The sequence below is a fragment of the Polypterus senegalus genome, unplaced genomic scaffold (genome assembly GCF_016835505.1).
Source record: "Polypterus senegalus isolate Bchr_013 unplaced genomic scaffold, ASM1683550v1 scaffold_7591, whole genome shotgun sequence".
NCBI classification, from domain to species: Eukaryota; Metazoa; Chordata; class Cladistia; order Polypteriformes; family Polypteridae; genus Polypterus; species Polypterus senegalus.
Genome location: NW_024377195.1, coordinates 555 through 12,926, shown reverse-complemented (window position 1 = coordinate 12,926; position 12,372 = coordinate 555). Strand labels below are relative to the sequence as shown.

The 12,372-nt window shown below is 39.0% G+C and overlaps 1 protein-coding gene across 1 annotated transcript; it reads left to right on the top strand.

Moving 5' to 3' along the window:
* Nucleotides 1–1,148: 1,148 nt before the first annotated feature.
* Nucleotides 1,149–11,952, top strand: LOC120519257 (von Willebrand factor A domain-containing protein 5A-like; the record flags this gene model as incomplete). Its single annotated transcript, XM_039742407.1, has 3 exons — nucleotides 1,149–1,320; nucleotides 5,366–5,454; nucleotides 11,808–11,952. Coding segments are annotated over exons 1-3 (402 nt in total), but the record flags the coding sequence as incomplete, so codon positions are not given.
* Nucleotides 11,953–12,372: the final 420 nt, after the last annotated feature.

Sequence of the window (12,372 nt, the reverse complement as noted above, 5' to 3'; positions counted from 1 at the left end):
AAAGAATCGTAGCCTCATTGATACCGAAATGGCGCCCTACAGTGGTGTAGCTTTTCCCTTCCTTCAACATATCCAAAACTTTTACCTTTTCGCAATCGTTAACATATTTTGTTAGCGCTGGGCATGGCCCCAAAAGCAGTAGCAGGAGCAGATTTTTTTGGAGCCATAATGAAGGGCTTGACTATGCACAAAGATAAACGCAAAAGTTAACTCTTTACACAGCTAAACACGTTGATGCTGAATGAGTGAGAGGAGACTTCCTGGTTAACACCGCTGAATCAATTTGCGTGCTCTGATTGGTTAGCTTCTCAGCCATCCGCCAATAGCGCCCCTTGTATGAAATCAACTGGGCAAACCAACTGAGGAAACATGTACAGGAAGTAAAAGACGCATTGTCCGCAGAACCCGCTGGCAGCGGAAAATCGGCGTTATATATTTAGATATGCTTACATATAAAATCCAGCGATAGAGTGAAGCCGCTTGAAAGTCGAGCGCGATATAGCGAGGAGTACTGTATTTGAAGAAAATTCACAAGGATGACAAGGAAAGACAGAACGTATAGAATATGATAACTATACAGGTACATATACAATGCCCAAAAAGGTTTTGAACTCAATTCTTGGAGCAGTGAGGCAGCTGTGCTAACCACTGCTCTACTATGACCACAGGCACCATGTTTGAGAATCTTATCTTTATTTATTTAATTTTATTTTTTGTTTTACTGAGATACATTCTTAGAACTTAAATACTTACAGTGAAACAGTGACTAATAAGCTTTTTATTGTCACTCATCACAACAGTCAGCTACTGTATAGAAGTAATTTGCTAAATAATTTTGTTTATCCTCCTTTTATTCAGCAAAGTATGTTAATTATCTTACATTCAGGAAAAAAATTGGTAACATCTTAGTTCACTAGACTGTTATCTGAAAGTTATTTAGAGTTAGTCACTACAGTGAGTTATTCCTGTAGTTTTTATTTTTTCCTGATTTTAAAAATTTCTCTGCTAATTCGTAACCATGCAGTCTTGCCAAATTAAAATGAATAAATTGTTAATACATTGGGTGTTTAGAATATAGGTGTAGCCTTTACATCTTTACCCTTTGCGAATTAATAAAGTGGACATGTACTTTTCCCCCCTGAAGGCTCCTTAATGGGAGACCCTGTCGTGATGATCAGCTTGTATCCAGATTTCTCTGGATTAAAAGAACAATCGCTCTCCACCAAAGGCGAGTTCATCTTTTTGATGGATCGGTCTGGCAGTATGGATTGCAAAATGAATGAAGATCCAGACTCCCTCATGCGCATTGAGAGTGCTCGTGTATGTAAATATTTCTTTTTCCTGCTTTGACAAGTCACAGTTATGTTTAATGACTTTCTGTTTTTGTTTCTTTTCTGTGTCTTTCTATAACCTTGATGTCAAAGAAGCAGGTTTATGGAAATGTTACTTAACAAACATTTAGGGAAAAAAAACAAAAAAAGCCTGGTGCAATCTATGGCTGATTGATTAGTCCTTATCTGGGTGTATGTGGCTCATAACTTTATTTTATTAAAGATGGCTAACTTATGTATTTTTGGAGGCTTTTTAAATTTAAATATCAGAAATGAAAAAGTAATTTCTTCATCTTGAATGTGTTCTTTAACTGGTGTGGTGGATTGCTGGCATTTTACTCCGACCCTCACCCCCAGGCCGCCAGGAGGAGCTCTCCCGGCAGCATGATCATGCCCCGAGTTCCAGCAGGGCATCATGGACTAGGTAGTGTTTGTACACAGCCCTTCTGGATACCTTGGGGGCCTCCAGGCGTCGCTGTAGGGGGGCTCGTAGGCTCTTAAGTGCCCTATGACGTGACAGGAAGAAACAACGTGCTCCCGGGTTGAAGAAAAGGACTATTTACCCTGACCTGGAAGGAATAAGGACTTGTGGACTGTTGGGCAGGAACACCTCCGGGTCAGGGAGTATAAAAGAATCATCGGAACTCCCAGACAATGAGCTGAGTTGGGGGCAGGGTGGCTAAGCGTCTGGGAGTGGAGGATTGGTTATTGATTTATTGTTGGTTTATTTGAGAATTGTGGAGAGGAGCGTGCTTTGTGCACATTATTATAATAATAAATAATAATTGGACTTTATCTGGTGTCTGACGTGTGGTCTGAGGGTACAAGGGTGTGAGAAAATCCTTAATCTGTCACAGTGGTCGTAGTCGGCAGGATTCTCTGGCTGTCAGTTTGGCAGAGGACCTGGGAAATTTTTACTGTGGACAGAATACCCGGAAGACATCGCCACGACACACACAGTTAAAATCGGCAGCAACCCGATTTACCAAGGACGTCGTGGGGAAGAAGAAGACAAAGCAGAGCGCCAGCAACAGCAAAGGTCTAGCGCTCGGCATTGCCTGCGCTCAAGACAAGCCCTGGAGCGGCTATGCGTTTCGGTAGAGATTCCCGGAGGAGGACGTCTCCGACGAGGTATGTGCGGGAAATGTACTTGTGAATCTTTTTAATTTAACACATGATGTCCCATGTACATACCTCCCAGATGTCCATCTGAAGGCTCTGTGGGAAGCAGAAGACAAACCCAAAGGCAATGGCGCGCTCTCGTTCAGGCAACCGAGTAACCTGAAGGACTTCCGCATTACGGGTGCCGTCGAGGGACACGGGCGTACCACGAGGGATTCCAGGAAGGTGACGTTCCGGGTCCTTCTGTTTGTGGCTTCGCCCAAGAAAAGACGGACTTGGTTTTTCCGAAGGGGAAAAGGGAGGCGAGCAAAACACCGCTCTCCCTACAAAAAGCTAAGGAGGTCCGGGAAATGACTGATCGGTCCGTTGATAAATTGATACAGACAGATCGCAGTCAGCCAAAAGCGCACCGCTGACCTCGAAAAGAACTCTAAATCCCAGGCTCCCTTGCGGGACCTGTCTGAGCACGTGCCAGGAGCGGCCGTGTTTATTGGCTCCCAGCCGGAGCGTAAGGCTAATGATGGCTCGAGCATGCCTCCGGTTGAATTAAGTAACTTTTTGGATGTGCACGAGCTGGAGTAGTTGCTTCAGCCCGTGCACAAATTTGTCCAGGTTGTGACAATAATAAAGAAGATCTTTGGGGAGCTGTGAGCAGCGACTGAAGCGCCTTTAAGAAAGGTGGATGAATACTTAACGGCGATTTGGTCGGAGTCTCCTCATGATTGATTTGGCGGTACAGGTGAGTTTTACCGTACCGCAGAATAAGGGGAAAAGAGTGACGCTGGCCCTCGGTTAATTAGACGCTGGGTGCCAAGTCACTACGAGCCCTAGCGAATGTGGTGTGATGACAGAAGGGCGTAGAAGCACCGATCGTACCAGAGCAGCTGAAAAGTGCTGTCTCGGAGCGATGCGGTGCTGGAGACGCCGCCTCTGGTTTCTTTAAAGTCAACGGGCGTGCAAACAGCAAATAGGCTCTCTTTTGCGAATAGAGAGACTCAAGCTGTGCGCCGAGCCCAGAGTAAGCAGGAGATCCCCGAAATACACCGTGGGTCTCCTGACAAGGTGGAAAAAAGGGCGGAGAGCAGCGAAGCGGCCAGAAAACCCTCCTTAGCGGGGGAACGGGTGGAGCTGACCGAGTTCCCGAGATGTTTCAGGTCTCAGGAAGAGAGGCAACCAGGAGGACGTCGGTGGTGCTACAACTGTCGGCAACCAGGACATGTGTGGCGAGATTGTTCCCGGAGGACAGGGGAGCGGTGGGATAGAAGATACACCGTTCCCCCAAGGTTCGCTGGGAGGTTTAGACAACGCAGCCAATGTCCGGATGACGCGTCATCCTAGAGGAGGACGTCCTTCGCGGGTTTCGACGCTCCGCCCCAGTTGACGTCGCTAAGGGGGGGGGGACTGTGGTGGATTGCTGGCATTTTACTCCGGCCCTCACCTCCAGGCCGCCAGGAGGAGCTCTCCTGTAGGGGGCTCGTAGGCTCTTATGTGCCCTATGACCCGGGAGTGCGTCACGGTCACGTGAAAGGAAGAAACAACGTGCTTCCAGGTTGAACAAAAGGACTATTTACCCTGACCCAGAAGGAATAAGGACTTGTGGACTGTTGGGCAGGAACACCTCCGGGTCAGGGAGTATAAAAGGATCATGGGAACTCCCAGACAATGAGCTGAGTTGGGAGGCAGGGTGGCTAAGTGTCTGGGAGTGGAGGATTGGTTATTGATTTATTGTTGGTTTATTTGAGAATTGTGGAGAGGAGCGTGCTTTGTGCACATTATTATAATAATAAATAATAATTGGACTTTATCTGGTGTCTGACGTGTGGTCTGAGGGTACAAGGGTGCGAGAAAACCCTTAATCTGTCACACTGGATACAGCACACAAACTCTTTATGAAAGGGCTTTAAATACATTATCTTCAAAGTCCTCTATCAGATCTCTACTTTAACTTCTTTATTTCACATTTGTATTGTCTCTCATTTCCTGTTATTTAATCAATCATATATACAAAGAACATGCATGCTTTTATGATCCTTGTGTTATTCATATACTGGTGTTTGGTGACATAAATTCTGAATAATCTTATCTTTTTTTTTTTTAACAATTTTAGAGTCCCCTCATCTTATTTATACTTCACTTTTATTGAGAATTAACTCCACCATTCAACTCTTCATCTTAGCGGTGAAGCTTCACTACCTTACTGCTTTCAGAGTCTCGCCCTGCACTTTATAGATTCTTCCTATTGGGACTTTAGTAAATTCATTCCTTTCATAATGTAACTTTAAATGAAAATCTTTGGTATTATAATGTCTTTTTCCTTCTGCATTTATGCATTTGACCACACATATAGTTAACTGTATAGTAACTTACCTATGTGTCTGTAAGGACAATCTAAATATATATTAGAATATGAACATTCTTAAGAGTCAAAATAATAATAAATTAGGCTTTTGCTTATTTAAGATTTTACACCTGATTATTTTTTTCTTTTTTGTTTACCTGTACCTTCATCTATTTATTTACTGTTATTGCTTTATCCTTTTTTAAGTCACAGGTCTTGAAGTGGCCCTGGCCATCATATGTACCTTCACATACCATTCTTCTGCATTAGGTTCCATAAGCTCACACCTGGATATTTTTTTCTAACAAATATCTTTTATGTGCTAATTCCAAATACTGTGTCTAGTTAGTGAATTATTCCTCACATTTTATGCAGCATTGCATGATTTCCATTGGATTTTGTAAGTTGTGACTGTGCTTTATAACTCACTGGTGTCTTGCCATTAATATGTGCTCTCTCTGAAATCTAGTTTTTTGTTTTTTTTTTAATGTTTTTTGGTTTCTTTTCGGGTTAAGCAGGAAACCTTTGTTTAAACTGCTAAAAGTGGACTTTATTTTGTAATACTTTCTTCCAGGATACACTTCTGCTTCTCCTCAAGAGTGTACCATTTGGCTGTTTCTTTAATATTTACGGTTTTGGTTCCCACTTTGAATCCTTTTTCCCGTAAGTATAGTTGTTTACCTTTATTAACTTAGCAGAGAAAAAAACAGATGTATATAAATACCTTCAGCCCCCATGGTAAAATGGTCAGGGAAAAAATTTATATAATGAGCAGAAACATAATACTTTTCTGAGGACCTTTCTGACAAGGAAATAGTGAAAGAAATCACTCTTTTCTTAGTAGATAAAGCATAAGCCATTTTTTATTCAGTTCTTAACATGATGTTTTCCTTGTATGCAGTGATATTTCAGTGAAAACCGTAAACGGCACACATGAAATCATATGAATATCTTCTGCTATAATCTTCTTAAAAGTAAACTGTTTGAACAGAATTACAACCCAGTCAAAGGTAGTTATTGCAGTTATATTAACTGCTTGTTTAATTGTTGCTATAAAGCATATTGTGTACTTCTTAAAATCCTGATAATTATTGTAAGGTTCTTCAAAGTTCCATTTTGCCTTGTATACTGCATGTCCAAAAATGGATTCTTTTGGGTTTCCATGACATACAGACTTTTATATAAGCTTATTTTTATCAGTTACAATCATTACAATCTTTCTTCAGGGATGACCCACAGGCATTAATTTAGATTGCTGAGGTCTTCTGGATTAGAGACCTTAACTTGTAGAGGGGGTTTGTGCCATCCAGGAATTCTTACAACTAACTTATTGGAAGCTTTGTTTTGCTTGTATGGTTACTCTTGTTAAATTAGTTCAAAGGATAACTTCTGTATTTTTAAAGTTAAAGGTATTTCTCACAATCATAAAATTGTACTCTAAAGTGAAGTTTTTTTTAAAATAAATTTTAAAAATGCATTGTCTATTCTTGTAGTTTTCACTGTGCCTGAAGGGTGCAAGGGTCCATATGGGAATGAATAAGCCATAAAAGTTACCAAGTACATCCGTGTTGATACAGCAAATGTTTTAGTTTATGAAAACATGCTTTCTGCATTTATGAGGCATCCTTGTGATAATGAAATGAAACTAGAAATAATTATTTAAGTATCGATTCTTTGAACTAATTGTCTTTAGCTTAAGAATACATTTCGTTTTCACTTTTGTGCTCATAGCCTCTGTTGTGGGTGAGGTTTTGACAGCCCCTAACAAGCCCCCTGTGCTGAGCCATATTGTACTTATAATCCTACTTTTGTTTCTAGAATTCTCTTTAATTTCAACAATTATGTTCTTCCATCGCATGTAATAACAGACACATTTGCGTTCAAGCTGTATGATTATTTTTTCTTAAACGGTGATTACTTTTCACCCATTGCATTCTGTGTTGTTATTTTAAATATCCTAGAGAGTGTGAATTTTATGCTAACTGACAGAATAATATAAAGAGCAGATTTGAGTTTCATTGTACTCTGTACAAATAACAAATATGAAGTGAACTGGTTACACCGTGTTGTATTTTTAATAAAACCTTTAAATATTTGAAAGTGCCTAGCTCTTCCATCTGCACATTGGATTTTCCATGGTGTGTTCAGTGCATGCGTGATTTAGAAAAAAAAAAAAATGAAAAAGACACGTGTGCCATAGATAGGGCTGGGCGATAGGGCCTAAAAATAAAATCTCTGATTTCTTTTCAACCTACACCCAACCTACGATTCAGATTTAGATTTTAATTTGTTTTTTCTTCAAAAAAAGCAAATCTATTATTAAAATCACTTTTATTTTAATGATATCAACACAGAGAAGAATAGCAGACACATTTATTGAAGTGGTTTTAAAACTGGAATGGTTCCCAGGTGCTACTTAGTGGCTACTCACCACTTTTAGTAGTTTGCAAACTGTGAATCTCTCCTTGAGGAACAATGGAGTGCAAAACCAAGTAAACAATTGTGGAATAAATAAATAAATAAATAAAATATGCCTCTTTGAAAAGTTTTCAGGGATTCAAGATAATTTTTAAACAGCACACATTTGCAGTTTGCAAACAAATAACAAGACATGAGGTGCTTTTTATGTTCTGTCTACTGCCACTGGCTTAATGCATGCCCTATGGCATGTTACAATGCCACACCCCACCCTAAAGACCCTCTCTGATGGGGTACTTGTAGTAGGGATGGAGAGAGATTTCTTGGCCAAAGCACTGAGCCTTGGGAACTTTGTTTTGTAGTCATTCATCTTTATACATAGCAGCAATCTCTAGAATTGGCCTTCTTAATCTGTTTTACCCCAGTGTTGACCTACTTGAAATACTCCATTAAATTTAGTGGTTATTTTGCAGTTAGACTTTGTAGTAGTAGAGAAAAGGGTTGCTTCTATATGACATGGAGGTTCATAGAAACCTTTAACTAATTTTATGGGTATACACTTTTCAATTACTCAGTTGTCAGCTTTCATAGAGACTCGTATTAAAACTTGTACAGCTTATTGAATGTGTAGGTCTGCTAAGAGCCTTTAGTATTCACTGGGGAATTTCCCAAGGATGTGAACTCTGACTGCACCTTGTTCAATCCTTAATAGTTGGTGAAAGTCAGTCGGGCTTGTCATCATGACATCACCCTAGTGGTAAGTATCAATAGTGAGAAAACCTGTCAAATTAAAGAAAACTGCAATCCTAAAAGTGTTTGTTGGAGGGCCTCCAAATATGATTTAAGGGTATTAGCAAGTTGAAATGGCAGAATCTGCTGTTTGGACGGAAGCTAGGGCTTACATTCTGCTTGTCTTGGGACAGTGATTTTAAGGAAGCCTCAAAGAACCTCTGACAAAAAACATTTGTGGCAGCTTTAGAAGGACAGGCAGAAAGTCAACCAGGATATTCACCTCAAACTTGTGGGGAAACTTGTGATGTGAACAAGTTGTATTGTCTGGAGTTAAATGGAAGACTTTGAGGAATTCCTAAAGCTGGAGGATGTACCCTCTTTGAAGAAGTAGCGGCTGAAGCATCTGTTGGAGTTGCTGTTCTTTCTGTGGCTGTTGTCACGGCCGTGTTTTAAAAGCTTTATAATAAAATGCCTGTGGGTCATAATAGAATTAGTAGAAAATTCTGAGAGCACTGATTATTGTAGGGGATTTCTTCTTTACCTTGCATCTTTATTATTACATGAATGTGGTATAAATATCCCGAGACTGTCAGACTGGTTGTCATTTTTGAAAATGGAAATGAGTGTTATTCACAGTAAACACTGATGGTAGCTTTTTTATTTTTATTTTTGTAGTGTGTTCTGTCCTCTCTATTTCTTCCTTTGTCACTGTTTCTCTATCTTCTATTCTCTCTGTTGAAATCTTATTTTTCTTTTTCCTCTTGACTATTCTTGTCACCCGTTTACCTCTTCAGCAGATGCTCTATTACAGTCAAAACAGGCTCTGGCCTCTTGCTGGAAATTTCTAGATTTTATCTCTGCCAATCACTGGACGTCCTCTTTCTATATTCTGACTCTTATTGAGGCGTCTACACAGATTACTAGGTTGTCCATCTCTAGTTTTGATCAATGATTATCTCTTATCCAGTTGGCAATAGTGCTAGCATTGTCAACATGTAGAGAATACTCTGAAATTTGTACTTGTATATCCAACCAACTTGTAACACGTTGCCATTCTTTGATGCTGTCTTGAACAATAATAACTTAAAACACATAACTTCAATTAATTTAGCACAGAGTACACAACCAAGTAAAGTCTTCTGAAATAATTGCTTTTTTGAATGTTTCTAGTTCTAGGGATTGTAGCTGTCTAATGCTGTATGTTAGGGAGTTTCAAAGTTTGGGAGCAGAATGACAAGAGGCATTGGATTCAAACATTTTATTCCTATATATGTGTAAGTGGGTGGCCAATAATGTCTTTAGTAGTGCAAGATCCTCATCTGATTCATAGTTTTTGCCTTTTTCCTCTTTACTCTATTTTCTAGAGTCAGCTGCCTAATAATCATCCTTCCTGACAGCGTCATCTGTTTTTTGTTTTTTTTTTGTTTGTTCCAATTAAAAAGTTGATCACAGAAAATGGCAATGAGAATGCAGTCTGGTTACTAAGGAGTCTTGTCTTTTTTCCTTTCTTGTTAGTTATTTTTTTAACTGATTGTCAAGTCTTGACTGAGGCTTGAAGAGTGTTTGATGTGTTTAGCTGAGAGTTGCAGCTGTGCTTTTAGCAGATAGTCTTGTCATTTGCCTTTCCCAGAAAGATTTGCCAGTTATTTACTGGCAATGAAGAACTAGGTGTCAGTTGTTTAGACATTTAAGCACCATGGGGTGGTGTTAGGCGATAGTCCATTATGAGGGCTTAAATACAGATCAGTCCAGTACTGGGGTGTTTTATTTGATAAGTGATGTGAAAGCTGGATTATTGGGCAGAGCTGTTCTATTTACTATTAAATATTATCCTTCCCTACCTATGGTTCAGATCATTAACCTCAGGAAGTTACTGAAAGAATTAAACTACAAGTACAAGCAAAAGAAAGTTAAGTACCAGCCTAGCAGTTCTGGACTTAATGTGTGTTACTGGAACTAAAGTTATCTACTACTACTCCTGATCTCAAAAGAGACATTTGAAGAGGTTTGAATATTTAGTGAGGATGCCACCTAATAGGTGACCCAGATTTTTCTGGATTGAACATCACTTTAGAATTCAGAAAATTACGTGGAAAAACTGCCTGGTCTGACCTACTTAGCTTTTACACAACTACTAACACTACTGTAGCAAAGGATATTAACAGTGACTAAATAAAACTTAAAAAAATCCTCCAAAAAAGAATTATTCATATATGTGTGCTCCTTGTATCCTTTCCTATTGATAATTTAAATAACTTTTAATAAGACTCTCTTAAACCTCCTGTTATGCTTTAACTCTTGTCAACTTAAAAAGTATATATGTATATATCACATATAATACATACATACATCCATCGATCCATCCATTATCCAACCTGTTGAATCTGAACACAAGGTCACGGGGTCCGCTGGAGCCAATCCCAGCCAACACAGGGTGCAAGGCAGGAAACAAACACGGCAAGCACACACTAGTGACTATTTGGGATCACCAATGCACCTAACCTGCAAGTCTTTGGACTGTGGGAGGAAACCGGAGCACCCGGAGGAAACCCACGCAGACATGGATAGAAATGCAAACTCCATGCAGGGAGGACCCAGGAAGCGATCCGAGGTCTCCTAACTACGAGGCAGCAGCATTACTGCTGCGCCATCGTGCCGCCCATAAAACATACAGTCATAACATATTTCTAATTCTTAGTAAATTTTAATTAGTAGCACTATCAGATCAGAAACAACAGTTAAAAAAAATATATATTATCAAAAGTAGTGGTATTGAGAATAACAGCTGTGATTCATAAGTCATTCTGTGCACATGAAGTGCAGAGTGGTTATGTGTGTGTCTATTCTCTTTACAGATGTACTGCTTATATTTCACAGTATTGTGACTTATTGTCAAATAAGTGCGGACAGATCTGACAAATTTTCTGCCTGGCAAATGAACAAATGTTAGAGCGAGGCTTTGAATCCCCACTAGCAATGTCCCTCACACTAGATACAGCCATCAATGATCTTCAAAGATATGGTCTTCTCATCATCAGAGGCATCAACAGGGCTTCACCAAGCCTCTCCAAAAAAATCCTTTCTTGATTAAGTTTTCTATTAGTCCAATCCATGTTTATTTAATGCCATATACAGAAGGCATTGTAGGCACTCACATCAGTAATGTTTTAGAAACAAATACATGATCAACATGCAGCTGGTAGGTTTATGTGGCTGTTACCGTGGCCATGATGTCATCACCTCCCTTTGTCTATAGGTTTTGTAAGTTTATTATATGGTCAGTATTGTTCCATGTATAGAGTACTGTAAAATTCTAACGTTTAGAAGACTTCTGCCTTCCTTACTTAAAAAATCTCAAAAATGCATTTTTCCCTCTCCTGTGCATGATATTTTTAAACTTATGTGAGTCATACATAAAAAAATAAAGTAAATTTAAATGAACAGCCCACCACACTGCTGTTTTTCATGAAAAATATAGATGCATCAGAGGCATGTTGCATTGTAGTCCAGACCGCATGTGACTTTCTGTCTTCTGTCATGCTCGGTGTTTCATCTTTGTGTGGTGTACTCATCAATAGCAAATTTTAGTTTTTCTTTTGGAAAAGTTTTCTTTTAAGTTGTAAATTCTATGGAAAAGCATAATCAAGATCACTAAATAAATGAAGGTAAAAAATAAACAAAAGGTTTTTCTGCAAGCCTGAATTACAATCTTTCTGTAGTTTTTGCAATTTACACTTAGTAGACAGTAGTTTGTTTTTATCCTTTATTTTATTCTTTTATCTTTTTTATTTCTTACTTTATTTATTTTTTGTTTTATTTCGCTTTGCACTTCATCTTATAATCCTTTCCCATGGACACATTTCCAGAGAGAGTGTTGAGTACACACAGCAGACAATGGAGTCTGCAATGGAAAAAGTGAAAACAATGGAAGCCAACTTTGGAGGAACTGAAATTTTGGCACCCCTTCGTGACATTTTTGGAAAAGCCTGCAAACCAGGATACCCAAGACAGGTGAGAAAAATCTGTCTTTGGTCAGAATGGAATGATTCAGATTTTACAACTTTTTATCATTGAAGTTAAAGCAATAAGTTTTTCTAGCTTTAATTAATTTGAATATTTTTTTGTAGAGTGTTTAGTAGGAAATGTTCAAACACTAATAACTGGTTAACTACAATTTCATTAAAAACATGACTATTATTGCATAGTAATTTTTCTAATGTCAAAAAGCCTATAATTTACATAGTGTAAATTACAATACAGTAATCCTCGCTACTTGCGGTTCACTTTTCGCTGATTCACAACTTCGTGGGTTTTAAATATAGTAGTAGTATTTCCTAGTCTAAGAACAACAAAACAAGTTCGGTGACTAAGTGCGTTGTATCACGGGCTGTGATTGGTACATGGGAGGGAGCGACAAATCACACTTTGACT